The sequence below is a fragment of the Prionailurus bengalensis genome, chromosome B3 (assembly GCF_016509475.1).
Source record: "Prionailurus bengalensis isolate Pbe53 chromosome B3, Fcat_Pben_1.1_paternal_pri, whole genome shotgun sequence".
In the NCBI taxonomy this organism is placed as follows: Eukaryota; Metazoa; Chordata; class Mammalia; order Carnivora; family Felidae; genus Prionailurus; species Prionailurus bengalensis.
Window position 1 is genome coordinate 3,347,573 of NC_057355.1, and position 21,508 is coordinate 3,369,080.

Genomic DNA, 21,508 nt, shown 5'->3' on the forward strand with positions numbered 1-21,508 from the left:
AAAGCTTGAGCACAAAATCTGCAAATATACATAAAGAGTTTTACATGTAATGATGTATTCTAAATCCTAAATAAAAGAGAAGTACAAATCCCAAGTAAAAGGGAAGTTAATCAAAGGATTACAATACGAACAGTACACACTGTGGACTGAATGGTTGTATCCCTCCCCCAAATTATTTGAAGTCCTCAATTTTAATGTGATGGTAGTTGAGACTGGGACTTTAGGAGGTAATCAGAGTTAGATGAGGTCATGAGGTGGGGGCCTCATGATGGGATCAGTGGCCTTATCAGAAGAGAAACCAGAGTTCTCTCTCTCTCTCTCTCTCTCTCTCTCTTTCTCGCTCTCCAACAGGAGGACACAGAAAAAAGGCAGGTGTCTTCAAGCCAAGAAGAGAGCTCTCATCAGAACTGTGCCCTTTCCAGCATCTTGATCTTAGACTTTCCAACCTCCAGAACTGTGAGAAAATAATTTTTTGCTTAATCTATCCAATCTATGACATTTTGTTATCACAGCTTGGGCTGATTAATATAGCATGTTTTTTTGACCACAGTGGAACCATATGAGACAATCCCAATACTTAGAAATAATCATCTAAATTACTCATGGATCAAAGAAGAAATCATAATGGAAATTAGACAGTATGTTTTAGATACTTGCTAATAAAAATACAAAGTGCTAAAACCTGTGGAATGCAGCTAAAGCCATGATTAGAAGAAAATCAATAGCCTTAAATGAATATATTAAAAAGAAAGGCTTAAAATCATAACCTAAGTATCCATACCAAAGAAGTTAAAAAAAAACAGTAAATTAAACCCCCCCTCCCCCCAAAAAGTAGAAGAGAGGTACAAAATACATGAGAACAGATACGAATGGACCAGAAAACAAAAGTTACCCCTTCAAAAGACTAATAAAATTGATAAACTCGTGGTGATTTAGGAAGAACAAAAAGATAATCCATAATTACCAACGAAAGGAATTTAAGAGGGGATCTCAAAGGCATTAAAAATAAAGAGTACAGGGCACGTGGGTGGCTCAATCAGTTAAGTGTCTGACTTCAGCTCAGGGCACGATCTCATGATTCATGAGGTTGAGCCCCGTATCAGGCTCGGCACTGACAGTGCCGAGCCTGCTTTGGATCCTCTGTCTGTCTGTCTGTCTGTCTGTCTCTTTCTCTCTCCCTCTCTCAAAAATAAATAAACATTAAAAAAATAAAATAGAAATGAAGAGAATAAGTGTGTAATGGAAAACACTATATGTCAATAAATTAAAAAACTTACATAGACTGAAAATATTCCTACAAAAACCGACTTACCAAACTAACACATAAATGGAGAGAAATATGAATAGTTCTATATCTATTAGGTTAAATTTGTAATTTAAAATACTTAAAAAAGAAGTTCAAGTGTCAGCTTCCTTGGAGAAATTCTACTAAACATTTAATGCATAAATATTCCAACCTTATATAAATTCTCCAGAAACAGAAAAAGAGGGAAAACTTCCTGACTCATTTAGGTCAATGTCACTCATAAACACAGATGTATAAATCCTAAACAAAATATTACCAATGAAATGATAAATAAATATTACATCGTGACCAAGTTGGGATTATTCCTGGAAGGCAAAGTGGCTTCCATCTTGGCAAATCAATCAGTGTTTTTGATATTAACAAAACATAGGAGAGAAATCATGTGATCGTTTCAATAGAGGGTGAAAAACAGTTGATAATTGCACCAATATTCATGATTGAGAACTTTCTTAATCTGAATAAGTGCATCCAAAAAAGCAAATGGTAGTGGTGGGGGCAGCGGAGGAGAATAGAGCAAGATATCTGTATCCTTCTCTCTTTAAAAAAAAAAAGGCAGTAACAGTTAATGAAAGACATAAGGCTCAAGCTAATTTCCCATACAAAAGAAACATCTCAGTAGACCATAAATCAAATGGAAACAGTGCTGAAGTGGACTAAGGTTATCCAGGTTTAGTGGATGCCAGAATTGAAAGCTTGCCATAACAGCTGGGAGTCCAATTTCTACGGGGAAAGTAAACACCTGGCACCACAGTGAGGGGGGGTGACTGAAGCTAGGCTCGTTTCTAGAAACACAGTGGGCAAGACTCCCTGACCCATAACTGAAGGCTGAAGAAAAGTAGCCTGTGTGTGTGGTTGAAATTGATCAGCTGTCTGGGATAACATAAAAGAAGGGAGATAACTGGAGCCTGGTTATTGCGCCAAACTGTCATATAATCTGGGAAGGGTTCTGCAAAATCTCACCTGGGATCCGAACCTAAAGGAAGCAATATGAGACCTGGTTCTGATCTGAGGCTCTTGGGGAGAGGTATTTATTCAGGTAAGCCAAAAACTCCAGAGAAGAACACGTAACTCCCATTCAATATGAGCTTGCAAACCAAAAGGTCCAAGGAGAAAAAAAATTAATGACATGAAAGCGAGCAGACACACTCAACAGATGACAGAATTCTCCCCTAAAGAAATAGAAATAACAATAGCACTACTTGTATAGCATGTACTATTTCCCACATTTGGTTTTAATATAATACTCACTTTATCTTTATAGTGTCTTAAAAAACTTTAATGTAACTATGTTGGGTTTTTTTCTTTTTTATTCTTAGGGGCTAATAATGATCCAGGAAATAGCAGACTGATTGCATATGCTTCCTTCTGTTTCCTTCCACCCACACTCCCAAAAATACCCACTAAAAAGAGAGCAAAGCGATAAAAGTGGTGTCAAACAAAGGCGTATAACCACAAAGACAAAGAGACTATCAGAGATGCATTTGAAACATTTTGTAAGCTGGCGAGAAGATGGAACGTGATGTTTAACTTAGCAGCCTGGAGAACTCTGAAAACTAAGCCGGTATTTGTGGGAAAGTCCAAAAGCAAGAAGCCATGAGAAGATCAGACACAACATATGTCTAAAACTGGGGCATAGCTGAAGCTAAAATTCACTGAAAGTGATTCACTTAAAGTCTATATAAACCTGAAATCCTTTTGCATGTCTGAGGCATGAAGGCGATTTATTCTCCCACACCTGACAGAAGGTCGAGGGACTTACTTAAGGACTTGGCAAAGAGCAAAAAGGGGGGGACTGTACTAAGAATGAGGAATAAGTGAGGATCTACGTATTGCCAGGTGAGACCATTAGAGTTCTTCTGTCTTGGCTCAGAAAAAATACTTCCAGTCAGACTTGTATCCTTTTCCCACGTGACAAAAGGTTGGAGAAATCATCACTAGAAACATTAACCGGCTACACAAAAACAAACTCAAAATGGATGAAAGACCTAAATGTAAGACAGGAAGCCATCAAAATCCTCGAGGAGAAAGCAGGTAAAAACCTCTTTGACCTTGGCTGCAGGAACTTCTTACTCAACATGTCTCCGGAGGCAAGGGAAACAAAAGCAAAAATGAACCATTGGGACCTCATCAAAATAAAAAGCTTCTGCACAGTGAAGGAAGCAATGAGCAAAACTAAAAGGCAACTGACAGAATGGGAGAAGATACTTGCAAATGACATATCAGATAAAGCTTTAGTATCCAAAATCTATAAAGAACTTAACACCCAAAAAACAAATAATCCAGTGAAGAAATGGGCAAGAGACATGAATAGACACTTCTCCAAAGAAGACATCCAGATGGCCAACCAACACATGAAAAAATACTCAACATCACTCATCATCATGAAAACACAAATCAAAATCACAATGAGACACCACCTCATACCTGTCAGAATGGCTAACATGAACAACTCTGGCAACAACAGAGGTTGGTGAGGATGCAGAGAAAGTGGATCTCTTTTGCACCACTGGTGGGAATGCAAACTGGTGTATCCACTCTGGAAAACCGTATGGAGATTCCTCAAAAAATTAAACTACCCTATGACCCAGCAATTGCATTACTAGGTATTTATCCATGCGATACAGGTGTGCTGTTTCGAAGGGACACATGCACCCCAATGTTTATAGCAGCACTATACACACACACACACACACGCGCACACACACACACAATGGAGTATTCCTCGACAATCAAAAGACCGAAATCCTACCATTGCAACTACGTGGATGGAACTAGTGGGTATTATGCTAAGTGAAATTAGTCAGAGAAAGACAAAAATCCTATGACTTCACTCATATGAGGACTTTAAGATACAAAACAGAGGAACATAAGGGAAGGGAAGCAAAAGTAATATAAAAACAGGGAGTGGGATAAAACATAAGAGACTCTTAAATATGGAGAACAAACAGATGGTTACTGGAGGGGTTGTGAGGGGGGGGATGGGCTAAATGGGGAAGGGGCACGAAGGAATCTACTCCTGAAATCATTGTTGCACTATATGCTAACTAACTTGGATGTAAATTTAAAAAATAAATAAATTAAAAGATATTCAAGAAAAAAAGAAAAAAAAAGAAACATTAACTAGCTTGAGAACAAAAATCAAATTCAGAAGGTCTCCCTATGAAGCAGCCCATCTAGATCACCCTAGAGTGAAGCCTACCACTCAACAAATTCTGTCCATATACACAGGGCTTCCAATCTGCCTTTTTTAATACATCATACTTAAATGAACAGTCAAGGAACATAAAATATTTAATTAAAACATCTAAGAAAAAAGAAACCAAAATAGGCATACAGGAGAAAACAGACAGAATGCAAGGTACAAAAGAAAACAAAACTAATATAAAATAAAAACTTCGTAATTCATATTCTCAAGAAACAAAAGATACTGTATTCACGAAATGAAAACAGGATGTTGTTGAAAAAGGTACTAGGAACCTAAAGAGAACCAAAAAGACCTGTGTAAATTAAAAATAACTAAATAAAAATGTAACCAATCAATTGAGAAATAGAAGTAAAGATAACTCTCAAAAAGTAGGAATAGAAGAAATGCAAAGTTGGGTCAGTTCAGAAAGTCCAACATTATACAATGGGAGGTTCATTTAAAAAGCAGAAGAAAAGAATAACTCGAGAAAATTTCCCAAAATGGAAAGAAGTATTAGGATTTTAAAGCCCCTCCCAATGTCCCAGCACAAAAGATAACAATGAGCTACGCCAAAGCATATGACATTGTTCCACTGTCTTCCAGAGGTAATAAAACAGGTCTGCGTGGATGATGAGGGATCTACGTGGCAAAGCAGTTCTCAAAGCAGCACTGGATGTTAGAACTCAGCGAATGGAGCAATGCTTCAAGAAATTGTTTGGAGGACACCTGGGCTCAGTCAGCTAAGTGTCCGACTCTGGATTTCAGCTCAGGTCATGATCTCAGAGTCTTGGCATCCAGCCTCGAGTCAGGCTCAGTACTGGGCATGGAGAATGCTTGATCTTCTCTCTCTCCCTCTCTCTCTACCCCTCCCCTAATTTCTCACACACATGTGCTCTCTTGCTCTCTCTCTCTGTGTCTCAAAAAAAATTTTTTTTGAGAGGAAGTGATATGCAACTTTGAAATCTACACCCAGGCAAAAGATTAAGGTGTAATAGAACATTTCCAGATATTCAAGAGCAAAAATTTAATCCCTAGCTTTCTTGGGAAGCTCCTGGATTTATGTGCTCCAACAAAAAACAGTGAACAGCCTAAGAAAGAGGAAAGCATGGAACATGAAGGGTGGAAAACAAAGAATCCAATGTAAAAGAGATGCAAGGAACCCTCAATATGAGAGTGAAAGGACACAAAAACTGTTTAGGAAGGAGCAACCAGTCCAATTTGGAGCAGGAAGAAGAAGTGCTCTGAAAGGGATATCCCCAAGAAAATGATGTAACAGAATACATGAGGTATTTGAATGCACTGCAAGGATAGTTAAACCCTGGTAGATATTTTGAGAGTAAATTAATGGTAGGATCATAGGAACTAAGAAAACAAAAAAAATGAAGGCAATTATAAACTCCAGAGAAAACAAAAATGAAAATGCAACCATAGTAAAGTATTAAATGTTTCATTCTCCCTTTTTAAAGAACAGCTTTATTGAGATATACTTTATATAACTTAAACTTTACCTTTTTATAATGTTGCAAAGTTCCTTTTAAGAAACAGATCCTGCCTAGTCCTGGGCCCTTTTAGATACTAAAAGCCTCACTATGGTGGAACATCTGACCATGATCCAACAGATAAGCATATGACTCGAGCTGCTTATAATGAAGTGGACATACTGTGAGATTGAGCCCCATGTGGGGCTCTGCGCTGACAGTATGGAGTCTGCTTGGGATTCTCTTTCCCTCTCTCTCTGCCTCTCTGCTGCTCACGCTCTATATCTCAAAATAAATAAAAAAGAATTAATTCTAGGTTATCTCATTGGTTCTTCTTTAATGTTTATTTATTTTTGAGAGAGAGTGAGCACAAGTAGGGGAGGGGCAGAGAGAAAGGGAGACATGGAATCTGAAGCAGGCTCCAGGCTCTGAGCTGTCAACACAGAGCCCAATGTGGGGCTGGAACTTACATACTGAGAGATCATGACCCTCGCCAAGGTTGGCCGCTTAACCAACTAAGCCAGCCAGGCATGCCTCTAATTGGTTCTTTTTAAGACTCACCTATTCTTACCACATTTCTGCCTATGTCTATTTTGTAATTTCCAGTTCTTCACATGGATGTTATTTACCAATTTATACCCCAAAGACCTTAGTAATACTTAAAATCTTTTTTGGATTGTTCTGGTATCTTGATTTCTTCTGGAGTGAATTCACCTTTCAGCTGCTGATGCCAGTGACTATCTTCATTAGCATTAGATTTCTTCATGTGCTTTGGAATTTCATTTTGCAGGCTCAACGTGGAGGAAGGTTTCTCTTTCCTCATCTCCCTTTATCCTTTTCTCTGACCCTTGACCCTTCTCTGTCTACAGTTTTGCTTGTCTCCATCTAGCCCTCCAGGATCTCCAGTCTGGAACCAAGTCTTGCGTGGACAACATGCCACAAAAGCACAGCAAGGGTGCTGGGGGTCCAACCACTGAGCTAACATGTAATCTGGGCTTGTATCATTGTGTCTGTCCTCTGTCTCCCCAAGCACACAGCCTTCACACAATGGCTTCAGGCTGTGCTCGGCAGCACCTTTTTCCTGCAAAGAAACAGTGGAGGTGGTTCCTTCTTAATCAATCAAAAGGAAGGTATTCAGTCCCTCCTCTCCATAGGCACTGAATTCTCACGTACCCCAACGGCTTTGGGGCCTCAAGCCCTCAAGAACCACAGGTCTGTTTCCACTCATCACTTCACACTTCCGTCCCTTTCCTGGCCCAGATAGTTCTTTTCATGACTTTCCCCTGGGTATATTGTTTTAATTTCCCTGTTCTTATACAGCATCGATCATCAATCTGTATTTGGAACAGAATGTAAAATTAAAACACCATCTCCGTTGGAAACCTATTAATTAGAATGTGAGTTTAGCTATAAATTTCCAGTAGCTTTCGAGGTGAGGGCAATCACCAACAGTAGATATATACATCACATTTTGATGATAATTGGGCCACATGGGTGAGTAACTAAAAGGACATTGTCTCACTATAATTCGGCTTAGATGTATAACTTATTTGGAGTGACTTCGGATATTCATCTTTCAAGAAAGTATGGAGCTAGAAGACGCCACCAGAGGCACAAGGGACTGGAAATGAAACCACTGTTAATCAAGAAATGGGTAGCGGTTTCTTCTTAACAGACAATGGGCTAAATACAGAATTTTTTCAAGCTCAAGAACTGGGTAACAAGTAGGCGGAGGAACACATCCCTCTTGCCTCTTGCTTTCTGACCTCCCTCCCTAGCAGTGCTGACTGCTGTCAGAGAAGAAAGCCTTCCTCAGATGAGTGGGACCATTATGTAACCTTGCCTGTTTCTGCAAGCTGCTGGCTCGCTCCTGGAAAAAGGAAACTCCATAAATAGCAGACACTCAGCAGTTATAGCATAGACCAGGGGGAGTAACCCCATAAGAGCAAATAAACATACAACACCCCACCTTGGAGAGTCTAGGCAAATACATCAAATGCATTTGCCTTTGGGTAAATAAAGATCCACTGACTGTCCAACCCAATCTCAGTGGTAAGTTCCACCCTGGGGTGATATTTTACTGCTATTGCCCTTGGAGTCAGTAAATATTTGTGTGGAAAATATTACGCAACACCCTGTTCCTGTTATTCCTACACCACTGGTTTCTAGAACCTAAAACATTTTTGTAAACTTACCTTTACTTTGGCACCGACCCTTTGTCTCTGCTGGGCTTTTTCCAACATAATTCTCAACGCTCGAAAAGTTTATTAAATTTGCAATTTTGAAGCGAGGAAGAGTGTTTCCCTCCACATAAAAACAGACTCTTAATTTTGCAAAGAGGCCAACACATATCGTGTGCTCTATTATTCCTAGCTTGGAAGCTCTGTGGGCAAGAAGTGGCTGGAGAAGATAACGTGCAATCATTGTTGCTGAGGCCCAGCAAAGAGGGGACAGAGGCTCTCTGCACACAGGGCACACCAGCGTGTGTCCCTCAGCAGCCTTAAGAAACAAGGTCCGGACTTGTTCCTAAATCCTGCTCTGGCTCGGCGAGCAAAGAAAGAGCGGTACCGCAGACTGAGCTCAACCCTGCTGTGACCTCCTGGGCAGGTCAAGGGAAGGCTGGTGTTCTTAGAACTAAAATGAGCCCTGAGCATTTCCAACTACTCATGAGTAGACCCAAGGGTCTAGGCATAGTTCTGAAGATGTGAGCGAAAAACGCAACCTGAAAGCACCCTCTACAGTGAAAGGCTGGCACTGAAAGGGCCTTGGGGGTCACAATGTGCAGCATCTCCCATCGTTACTCAGATGGAGAAGCTCAGCCCGGAGGGCTAGGCACCTTCTGAAACTGCCGGAGGGGGTCGAGCGGGGGTGCCGCCCCTGACCCACCCCCGGTCCTCTCTCCACTCCTAAGAGCTCCCCTCTAACAAGGGTCTCAGATGAGGGTCCCACCTCTCATTCTATTGGACTTCATTATACCAGTGAGAAGCGATCACTTCCCCGGGGAGAGGATAAACTTGTTTCATGGTAGAAAAGGGCTCCAGACAGTGGGCCTGGCACGTGCAAAGGTCTGAAGGCATGAACAAACATGAGCGTGGGTCATGGTGAAAATTCACCATGGCTGCTGAGGAAGTTCCTCTGCATGTGTGCGCATGTGCGTGTGTGTGCACACGCCCGCAATGAGGGTGGCAGTGACGGGAGACAGGGTTCAAACCTAAAACCAGGGTCACAAAGGACTTTATAGGCTGCAGCGGATTGGATTGCTTCCCCCTAAAAGTTGTCGAAGCTTTGAGTCCTAGTACCTGTAAATGTGACCTTATTTGGAAAGAGGGTCTTTGCCAATGATCAACTTAGATGATGTCATTAGAATGGGCCCCGATCCAATATGAGGGCTGTCCCAATAAAAAGGGGACATTTGGACAAAGAGACAAACAGGAGGAAGACAACACGGAAACACAGGGAGAACAGCATCTGTGAGCCAAGGAACGCTGGCGGCTACCAAGAGCCAGGAGAGAGACCTGGACCAGGTTCTCCCTCCCAGCCTCAGCAGGAGTCGACCCTGCCAGCACTTGATCTCAGACTCCCCAGCCTCCAGGACTGAGACAATACGTTCCTGCCGATTAAGCCCCCTAGTCTGAGGTAGTCCCAGGAGACTCCTCCATATGCCAAAGTAAAGAGTGTGGATTTTTAATCCCCAGGTGAGGAAAGGTGCTCAAGGGTTTCACCTGGGGGCTTGACACGGTCACCACGACTTAGAAAGATCCTTCAAGGTCATACACGGGCCCGTGGACCAGAGCAGGAAACACGAGAGGCAGGAGTTTATGCAGAAACTACTGAAACAGATCACGCAAAACACAGCCGAATGAGGGCAGGGGCAGTGAGGAATGGACAGGACAAGTTTATGAGATGTTAGGAGATAAATCAGCATGAATCATGTCCGTGTCACCAGAGGAGAAATGAAACCAGAAAAGGCCACTTAACGTGAAGCCACTTTAAGAAGGACCTCAAATTTTAGGATAAAATAGAATAAATAGAGGGAAATGTTTGATTTGGATTTAGTCTTTAAAAATCACACTAATACGTCAGGAATCGACTTTTTACCTAACACTGAACCAAATGTAGGTGGCGACTGCAGTTGGGCAGACTCATTTGTAGAATGAAGACAGAATGGATTGTTCTGTATTTTCATTTTTTCCCCCTAAAAAACTTGTACGAGGACCCACCAGGGCTGTCTTCACTTTGAGAGCAAGATCGGGAACCGGGTTGTTTTTACAGCCGGTTTCAACAACGGTGGCCTCAGCCCCGCCCCCGACTCTGTGCTGTGTAAACCCCTCCTGTTTCCATTTTCTGCTTAACTGTCCACCTGTCCACTTGTGCCCATGGCCTCACCTGCCAATGACTGGGCCTAGAAAGAAAAGACACAACTGGGTGAAGACTAACCTTATGTTGATACAGAATGAGACTTGAAACCAGAAACAAGGCACACTCCAAATCTGGGGGGTGATATTTTCTTCTTTTTACCCTTCTCTGTTTATGGCTGTGAAGCCGTGTAATTCGCCAAACTGCGCTCGCCATTTAAACCTGGTATAAATTCCAAATCACTTCGTTTATAGTCCTCTTTCCAGAAAGATGGCTGGTGCAGAGAAAGGGGAGCTCGCGCCTGATTCCAGCCTCAGGGGAAAACATGTCGGGAGAGTGAAGTACGCTTCTTCCCCTCACTGTTTCCCCTTGTCCCTTACTCCAGGTCAGACAGACAGCCATCCGCTTCCACCTACAGAGCCTCAGGGGAGGGATGTGTCAGGGAAGGAAAAAAGAATCCCTGGCTTTTCCAAGACTGTCTGAGTCACTGGTTCCAATGGCTGAGAACCCTGGACAGGTGATTTGGATGTTGAGGGTTTATACAAATAGCGTAAGTGCCATAGAAGTGGATGTGCGCTCAGAACGGCACATCCACTTGATGTGCTCGATGCCCTTGGAAAGCTCTGGACACACTTTGCCAAGTGGGCACCCTGAGCGGTTAGAGCAGACCTTCCCCAAACCCCTCCTGTACGTCTCTTCTGCAATCTTGGATGGTCCTACAACGCGAGAAGCCCAGGGTGGGCAGGGGTGGGGGAGAGAGGGGAAGCAGATTTCCCTGTGCTGTTTCTGGGCCCAGGCCCTAACTGCTTCCCAGCGGAGCACAGCAGAGCACAGCAAGATGGCTGGAACACAAGTCAGGAAGTCCCTGGCATCTCCTCGGCCTATGACGGAAGTCAGAAATACGGTAATGGGTACGAAACGCTGTGCCTGGCTCTTCGCAGGGGTGTCCTCACCGAAGATGAAACGCACACAGGGGCAGGCCCTCCTTCTGAGAGCGTGCAGGTCGGAGACGCAGATTCAGAAGGAAAGGGCCCACCCGTAGGATGGGGAGAGCTGGATTCCTAGGGAGCACTGGCTTATTCCGTCCCTACCCCATCACCCTCAGACCATCAAGGCAGGAGTTTTTACATCACAGCCAACACATTTCATGGGATCAATATGAGAAGGGTCAAGAGAATTCCAGAATCAGACTTATTTCCTGAATAGACATAAAATACACCTGTCCTTACGCCAGCCAGTATGGCCGGAGGAACACAATGACCTTCTTCAGTCACTTAGGGTCCTAGACGTAGCAAACTTGACTTTGGGGGCTAAAGGTGCCTCATTAGACGGGCGACACGTACCAAGAGGTGGTTCAGAGAATCTGGCAAAGAGGGAGGGGAGCTGCCTGGGAATAAGATATTACTCTTATCCCTATTTTATTGTCTAAAATATAGATATTTTGGGCAACTGATTCTTATCATGGAAGTATGACCAAGACAACAAAGGGTTGGGAGAGAAGAAGGAAAAAACTGGGGGTTGGATCCTGGAAGTTCTTGTGCGAGAAACTAATGCTGCTGAGTCAAAATCCTCTGCAGCCAGCAACACCCGGGGAGAGCGCAACATGAGGAGAATCTACCCTCCCTTCCAAGAAACCTCCCCAGCATCTTCTACGGACTTAAGCAAGGAAGAAGATTAACTTTCAGGGTCAACCTTTCAGACCAAGGAAACCAAAAATAAGACAACCTCTCCTATTCTTTGGGGCTTACAAGATCACACCCCACAACCTACGATCTAAGGCAAGTCAGTGGGAAGGATAATGACCAACGTGGGGTGAGTTCTAGGTAACGAGTAGGGGATCACTCAGTCATTCAACGAATACAGAACGTAGGCTAGGTGACCTACCTCGGGTGCACCTACAAGCCCCTGTGCACACGTGGGGGTCTCTGCAGGAGAGGGCGTTCCCTTCGGCGCAGTGTCCCAGGAGCGCAGGGCAGCACGTACCTGGGTGGGCAGGGTTCCGGGTTGCAAGCCTGGCTCATCGGAGGAGGGCGGTGGACCATATCACACAAGGTGTCACTGACTGTCTGCTGGGTCTGGGTGTGTAAGCACACGGCTATCGCTTCTTGATGGCCTGGAGGTAGGGAAGAGGAAAAAAAAAATGCAAGTGACTTAGAATAACTCACTGTGGGGGGGGGAAAACAGGGTCTTGGGACTTCTTTAGCCATTGCCTTTTGAGTATATCGCTTGGCTGTGGGCTGCATTTCAGGGTGCGCGTGCAGACTGGGCATCTTTCAAAGGCTTCCAGTCTTTAATATTCTCTCACTCACCTTTTCTTTTTAAAAATTTTTTTTTTCAACGTTTATTTTTTTTATTTTTGGGACAGAGAGAGACAGAGCATGAACGGGGGAGGGGCAGAGAGAGAGGGAGACACAGAATCGGAAACAGGGTCCAGGCTCTGAGCCGTCAGCCCAGAGCCTGACGCGGGGCTCGAACTCATGGACCGCGAGATCGTGACCTGGCTGAAGTCGGACGCTTAACCGACTGCGCCACCCAGGCGCCCCACCACTCACCTTTTCAACTCAGCACCACTACCCTCTCCGCCCAAATATACTCACCTTGACACATGAAAGGACATCCCGACTCCCCGTCTACCTGCAGACTTACCTGTGTTCCCAGTCCAAGTCCCCTCAACCGAACCACCCAAGTGTTCTCCAAACCACACACTAGTAGTTCCCGGAGAGAGGGATTGTCACGTCAGCCACGAAGGAGTGACATTTTTTCTATGTCACTGCATACGTGCTAACTTTGATGGACAATCCTTACTCCAGCGTTCATTATGGTCTGAACTCCTGTTCGCTATTACTATACTTCGTGATATTGCCGTTGCCGGCAGAAACAACAGTAATACCTCCCATCGGGAAAGCGCTCTGGCGTGTATGAAGTCTTTCGCGGGCACCGTTTGGGCCCACGGGAATCTTGGGAGGTCCAAAGAACGGTATCATTATCTCCATCTCATTAATTTAATAATAAGGAAAACTGAAGCCTAGAGAGAAATTAAGGCAGCCAAAAATGGTACACTCAAAACTAAAAATTAGAGGGGTGCGTGGGGGGCTCCGTCAGTTAAACATCCGACTTCGGTTCAGGCCATGATCTCACAGTTCGTGAGTTCGAGCCCCGCGTCAGGCTCTGTGCTGACAGCTCGGAGCCTGGAGCCTGCTTTGGATTCTGTGTCTCCCTCTCTCTCTGCCCCTCACCCACTCCCCCACTCATGCTCTCTCTCTCTCTCTCTCTCTTTCTCTCTCTCTCTCAAAAATAAACATTAAAAAAAATCTTAGGGGGGCCTGGGTGGCTCATTAGGGGCGTCTGGTTAAGCGTCTGACTTCAGCTCAGGTCACGATCTCGTGGTCCATGGGTTTGAGCCCCGCGTCAGGCTCTGTGCTGACCGCTCAGAGCCTGGGGCCTGCTTCGGATTCTGTGTCTCCCTCTCTCTCTGCCCCTCCCCTGCTTGCGCTCTGTCTCTCTGTCTCTCAAAAATAAATAAACATTAAAAAAAGTTAGATTTCCTATCTCCTACGTGAGTGCTCTTTCTCTGTACTCCAGGGATTCCAAAATACAATACAGTCAACCGGTCAAGGCAGAGACTGTGCAAATAGGAACCCCCGCAGGCATGTTTTTCCTTGGAGGCCAGCCAGCTCTGTCCGACCCCAAAGCCCGCGTCCCAACCACTATTCTTTGTCTGTTGACACAAAAAGAATCACTGAAAAATCAGAACTGAGAACGAAATATAAATCAAAGTTTTGATGAAAAAAAAATCAAATGAAAATTGCAACAGCAACGGACTATACTATTTGAAATATGCAAATGTATTCAGTTTCATGCAAGAATGTGTGTTCCATTATGTTTGAAGACTGTGGTTCTCCTTCCAAATGCCACGTCTCAATTCATCCGTCTTACAGTATTTTACAGAATGCAGAATAGGCCAAAAGGATATATAAAATATACATGTGTGATGTGCAGTGCTTTCTGCTATGTTTTCTCCTTTCTATAGTTGTAATCTTATGTTTCCGGCCATGGCAGGATGCAGTCTTAAACCTCCAAGGATCTCCCATGAACTACTTTTTAACAAATACTGGCTAACTTGAGATACAAAGGGACACGGCTAGAAAAATGTGTTTTCCAAGGGCAGCCACAAGAGTATCTTCTATCCCGCATACTCGACCTAAAGGCTTTTCATTTCAAGAGGCTGGATAAAACCTTTACCTTCAAAAGTAAACATAAAAACATATAAGTTTGCTTCACCTTTTACTTGGCAAAATTTGGGTGACAATCGTGATGTGTTTAGAAGCTATAAAACAAAGTGTTGAAATCATGGTGTAATTTTCCTAACAAATCCTTTTGGAAGCATGAAGCAACACCCTTCAATTCACACTTGACCTTCTACAGCGTCGTGAAGAGAGGGTCTTTTTGGAGCAGAAATAATATTCAAAGCCTTCGTCAAGAAATGAATTAATGACGAGGGGGGGAAAGGGACTCTAAAAAGAGAAATGGAGCCAATGAATGAACTGACACATTTCCTTCTGTTGAAGGTTAGAGTGAGTCGGGCTCCTTGTTCACAAGTCTTGACTGATTCAACATGCCAAATAACATAATTCTCTCTCTCTCTCCCTCTACCTCTCTCTCTAGAAGAAGAAGAAGAAGAAGAAGAAGAAGAAGAAGAAATACCAAGAACAATGAAGAAATCTAGTCACTCTCTCTCTATCCCTCTTTCTTTCTCTCTCTCTCTAAGAAATACCAAGAACAATGAAGAAATCTGGTCATTCTCTCTCTCTCTCTATCCCTCTTTTTCTCTCTCTCTCCCCCTCTCCCTCTTTCTAAGAAATGCCAAGAACAATGAAGAAATATAGTCACTCTCTCTCTCTATCCCTCTTTCTTTCTTTCTCTAAGAAATACCAAGAAAACTGAAGAAACCTAGTCATTCTCTCTCTCTCTCTCTCTCCCTCCCTCTTTTTCTCTCTCTCTCTTCCTCTCCCTCTTTCTAAGAAATACCAAGAACAATGAAGAAATCTATTCACTCTCTCTCTCTCTATATCCTTCTTTCTCTCTCTCTCTCTCTCTCTCTCTAAGAAATACCAAGAACAATGAAGAAATCTAGTCAGAACCTTTCAATTACTATCCAGTATTTGATACATCAAGTTGTAAAATAAATATGAAAAAATGAGTAAGAAAAGTATGCTAATTCAATAACCAAGTAGCCCTGGGCCCTAGAAATAGATGTAATATGCTCTTTTGAAGCACCAATGGAACATTAACAAAAACTGGTCCTACATCAGATTATAAGGCAAACTGCAGTGAGTTCCAAAAGCCAGAGGCAGGTAACATTCTCTGACCGCAACAGAGTCCAGCGATAAATGAATAGGAGCCAATTGACCGCTCAAATCCAACCATTAGAATTTTCCAAAAGTCAGTCCCTATATAACTGCTAGGTCAGAAAGACAGAATGGATTACACATAATCTTTGACCAGAAAAAAGAGAGGAGAGAGGCTTAAAGCAACCTGAGACCAGATGGACAACTCTTTTTTGTTTTTTAATGTATGTTTGTTTGTATTTATTTACTTAGAGGGGGTGGGGAGAGAGAGAGAAGGGGAGGAAGAATGCCAAGCAGGCTCCGTGCAGTCAACACAGAGCCCAACGTGGGGCTCAATCCCATGAACCATGAGATCATGACCTGAGCTGAAATCAAGAGTCGGACATTTAACCAAGTGAAACACCCAGGTGCCCCCGGATGAACCACCCAATGATAATTTCAATATTGTCATGAAATGGATCACTTTCCCCCCCCCAAGAAAACCTAAATTGAGGAATTTACTTAAAAATTAAAATCTTGAATATGACAATAAGCAGGGGGTGTAGGGGGGGTACTGGAAATGATGTTAAAGATCCAGCCATGATGCCTCTCCCCTCAATCCCGCCCCCGGGAGGGAAAAATAAGAATGAGATTCAGATACTTGCAGGAACCAGTGCTTTCAAGCTTCTTGGATGGATAATATCCATGACATAAACTACTGAAGATGGTTGAAAGGTACAAAAGACTCCAACTCACATTTACAAAAGGACGGTAACCCTGATGTCGGGATCTATAAAAGAAAATAAATGAACACACCTCCCTCGTGTGGTGTTGCCTTGTGAGGCAACCAGGAGTGTGTGTTGTATTCCACACACAAGCCCAGGGCCATATTGAAAAGAAGAGTTAATACATGTTTTTTTTTTTGCTCTCTCAGCTGACTGGCCACTGCGAACGAGTGGATGCCACTCTAAAGTCCCAGGGAACGAGAAGGAGAGGAAGCAGAGTACGTTCTGGGCTGGGAGAACTGTGGAGAACAGTATCATCCGTGGTGTTAAAATGCCGAGTTTTACGCACTGCAGATAGGTGGGTTCCTTTTAGCAACGACTTGAGGAGACCGCCAGTAAAGATTAAGGACTGTTGAAACCATGTGGCCGCAGGAAGGGGATCACTGGATGTCACTGGAGCCTGAGAGGAAGTGACCGAATGTGTCAAGGAGAAAGTACGGCTAGGGGCCTGTCATGACTTGAAGGGACCTGCAGAGAACGAAATAGGGACCGCTAACATTTCGTGGCGGGAACACATGTCCACAGGGAGTACTCCAGTGTGAGCCCATGGTGGGCCAATTCAGCTTTCAGTCCCACATTCCCTTTCATGGGAACGCATGCTTGGACTCCCCCATGCTATGTGGACAATACTTCCGCGCATCAACAGCATTTCTATGTATTTCATTTACAGTTTGCATATATCTATGCGAAACCCTAAATCAAATACTAACACCCGGTAGTCGGCAGGACAATGAAAGAACATTACACTGTGACCTCAACCATCTATCGCTTCACTCACCAAATCATTCACACACACACACACACACACACACACACACACACACACACACAACACGAAACAACCAGGAACTTCCTGCCCTCGGGCATACAGACCCACCATCTCACAAGCATCCTGGCCTTTTCCTTGTCTATTTCTTTCAATTAGGAGTTTGCTGGATTTCACTCCCTTCCACCTTCCCAGGAAATTTGATTACCTCTCCCTTCGCTTTTATCCGAGAGCTTTGTTGCTGCCTTGTGAACGTACCCAAGCCACTCAGTCATGAAGAAATAACACGCACCCAGCTCTCCGTCAATCCATGACGCCTTCTAGCCTTTTCCCTCTCTCTGCATTCTTTATCATAAATTTTGCCACAAAAAAATCCATTCACCTCCATTTTGTCACCTGCCACCCTTTCCTCCATTCTTGCAAATCCGACTTCTGTGTCCAACACTCCACTGAATTGACTCCGAGTCACCGATGGCCACCCATTCTCTTCCTGGAGATTGAGCCACTACCCTGGCTTCGATCCTCTCCGCACACGGGAGACTCACAAACGTATACTTCAATTCTGGATCTTTGTGCTTTGCTTCAGATTCACACACTCACAAAGCCTACTTAGCATTTCCGTTCGCAAGTCCGCAGGCACGTTAAGTCGTCGCGTCCACAAACGGAACTCATGATGTCCTCGTGCCCAGCTGGACCTCCACCGAGCATGCGTCATCTCGGAAGAGGGCCCGGGGACTCAGCTTTGACACCTCCCCTGCACTCACGCCTCCACCAACAGACTTTCACCTTCTACATATTTCTCAGAGTTATCCACTGCCCTCCACCTCTGCTGTCATTACTGCTCAAGAACAAGTCCCTGCCTGGACGAGGCAACAGCTTTGTAGACGGCCTCCCTCACATCTGCTCTTATCCCTCCCAAACCTGTTTCTTTACGATACGGCTCGACTCACCTTTCTGAGATACAGAAAAATTGGATCATGCATCCCCCGCTTTGATTCTTTGAATGGTCTCCCACTGATCTTGGGATAAAGAGCCAAATCAGCTTTGCCCACAAGGCATTCATTGTCTGGCCCCTGCCTTCTTCTCTAGCATCACCTCGCTGTCTTTCTCACCACTCCAGCCGCACCTGCCTTCTTCACTCTGGGGATGGACCATGAACCCTCCTGGCACCCAGGGACTTTTTACCTGCCTTTTTTTTTTCTGCTGGGAACTCTTTCCGGGCCACCCCCTCCAACGGCCTCTTTTGCTTCAGCAATTCCCCATCTTTCATATTTAAGTTCAAGTGTAGTTGTTTTTAGGGAGGGTTTCCCTTACTTCCCTAATTAGGTCAAGTTCCTCCTATTATATGTTTTCCTAGCACCATGCATTTATTTTGCTATAACCAGCTGTGATTTACACATGTGGGTGATTATGTGATCAGTGCATTTTCCCCACTAGACTTGAGTTCCAAAAGCAGGAACTAGTTAGAGTCACTGTCACCCAGCCCGGTGCCTACCACAAAGAAACGTGCAATAGATATCTGTAGAAATTTTGTTTTAATTTTTTTTACATTCATTTATTTTTGAGAGACAGAGCACAAGTGGGGAGGGGCAGAGAGAGAAGGAGACAGAATCCGAAGCAGGCTCCAGGCTCTGACCTGTCAGCACAGAGCCCGACGCGGGGCTCGAACCCACAAACCGTGAGATCGTGACCTGAGCCGAAGTTGGACGTTCAACCGACTGAGCCACCCGGGCGCCCCAAGAATGTTTTTAAATGAAACAACGGGGAGGTGCCTGCTAACTGTCAGGACAAAGGCGAGGTGGCAGGGCTGGCGCTGCCCACATTATTTATTATTGTTCTTGAAATTCTAGACAAAGAAATAAGATTTAAAAAGTTCAAATAAGATAAATAACTATTTGAAAGGGAAAAATAAAATCATCATGAATTAGAGATGGTTATTTTACTTAAGAGAATTGGTAAGAATGAACTTAAAACCGGTAGATGCATTAAGGAGCTCAGCAATTTGGCACACCTGGGGGGCTCAGCTGGTTAAGCATCTGACTCTTGGTTTCGGCTCAGGTCACGATCTCCCAGTCTGTGAGTTTGAGCCCCACGTCAGGCTCTGTGCTGACAGTGTGGAGCCTGCTTGGGACTCTCTCTCTCTGCCCCTCCCCTGCTTGTGTTCTCTATTTCAAAATAAATAAACCTTAAAAAAAAAAAAGAAATAAAAGGGGGTTCAGCAATTTAATCAGATTTTTTAAAGAGAAAAAATGGCGGCATTATAAAAAGAACACCCTGCTGTTATTATATTATAAATTAATCATCCCACTAACACTTATTCTATACCGTGTGCCAGGCACTGTGATTAAGAAGGTCTCCAACGTCATCCTGTTACATGAGGACACTTAATCGCCTCATTAATCCTCACGAAGGAGGTATGGCTCCTCTCATTTTGCAAAAATGAGCCTCTACAAACTTCTATAACAGCCCAAAGAGAGTGGCAGGGCTAGGGTTCAAAGTGGGGTCAGGCGTCAAAGTCAGTGAATCTGCTCCTAGCCTGTGCTGTTAGAAAATACAAAGGTAAGGGCGCCTGGGTGCCTCAGTGGGTTAAGCATCCGACTTCGGCTCAGGTCATGATCCCACGGTTCATGGGTTCGAGCCCCGCATGGGGCTCTGTGCTGACAGCCCGGAGCCTGCTTCGGATTCTGTGTCTCCCTCTTTCTCGGCCCCTCCCCTGCTCACACTCTGTCTCTGTATCTGTCTGTCTCTCTCCCTCCAAGATAAACATTAAGCAATTGTTTTAAAAATACAAAAGTAAAAACGAAAGGGCCTAAATGCAACAAATAACATAAAATACAAAGAAAAATTCTGGTGAGGAATGTTGATGATGTACGAAATTACAAAACCTTAACAGGGGGTGTTACAAAGGCAGGCACATCTTCCGGGAGGTCTACGTATATACGCACGCACGTGCACACATACTATGCTGCACGCATACGTATATACGCTGTGGAAGCTGGAAATCCAATGTCTGAATTCTTCATGTTTCCAGGAACTAAAAAAGAACTCTCTGTTGCCACTCCAAAATGAAAGCCGACTTAGGAAAGATTCCTAAGTACCAACAATTACAACGAACAGATGTATTTTTATTTCTCGTATGATATGAAGATTAGTTGGAAAATACAAGTACACAGAGGATCAGGATACGATCTTTGCAGGAATCTGTCATTTGCATCTATTATTTTTTCTACCAGAAATAGGAAGCTGGAGACACGGTTGTGTGCCTGTGGAAATGCTATCTTCCTGTGGTCTTCAGTTATGGCAGACCCACTCTCCTCGCGTGCAGGGGGAGGGTTCAAACCGACATTCCTAATCACACAGAAGTGGACTTGCAGAGGCTGAGCCTCCAAAACCACATTAAAATGGATCACCGAGAGGCAAGTGTCACTGTATGTAGCTAGTACGGTCAAGACGATAAAGGCAAGCTAACCAAAAGCTGTGCACCATCAAGTCAAGGAAGGACTGTGTGCTACTCATTTTATATCCCGATTTTGAGCCCAGAACCCAGAGCCATGAAGTCTAGCACAGAGCAGGCATGAGCTTCCCTGTCTTTATTGAGGATCCAGGTTTCAAGCATTACCCTTTACGTTTCACAGAATTTACTTATTTAAAAGCAAAATTTAAGCTTGAACCCCCAAAGTTGAAAATATTATTTTTTGCCAAGTTAAAAGACTTATTATATGCACCCATTATATGGCCAGCTCTCTCTAAAAGATGAGAACTGCTTTCTGCTTGGGACTGCATGATGGCCTCTGAGCCTCGGTTTCCCTAACTGTAAAATTTGGGTTAGTGGGTATCCAAGGTTCACTTAAATGGTATTATTCTAGGATTACACAATACAATGCACTCTCACAAGGCGAAATTGCTGTTTAACTGAGTATTGAAAGAGTTTCAAGTTGATCTCTGTTAAAACTTGTAAAATGTGTTCCAAGTTCACAAGAGGATGCCAGACAATAAACGGGCACTCCACATCAACTATCTGCACAGTGAGCTGCACTTCTGACATGTTCAAGGTGCTCTGTCTTCTCACAGTCAGACCAAAGGTCCACAGGGCCAATAAGGATAAACTCAATTAGCCAGGTTTCGCAAAACTTGTATTTTTTAAAGTTTGTTTATTTATTTATTTTGAGAGAGAGAGAGAGCATGCATGCATGCATATGAACAGGGGAGGAGCAGAGAAAGAAGTGGGGGGCGAGAAAATCCCAAGCGGGCTCCACACTTGGCATAGAGACTGACATGGGGCTTGATCCCACAACCGTGAGATCAC

General features: G+C 43.8%; 1 protein-coding gene across 2 annotated transcripts in view; it reads right to left on the reverse strand.

Moving 5' to 3' along the window:
* Positions 1 to 21,508, reverse strand: part of ADAMTSL3 (ADAMTS like 3) — a 348,695-nt gene that overhangs the window by 86,721 nt on the left and 240,466 nt on the right. For both annotated transcript variants that reach the window (XM_043554621.1, XM_043554622.1), the window contains one exon: positions 12,308 to 12,437. In XM_043554621.1, the coding sequence (XP_043410556.1) occupies positions 12,308 to 12,437 (130 nt within the window). The remainder of the gene's footprint in view (positions 1 to 12,307; positions 12,438 to 21,508) is intronic.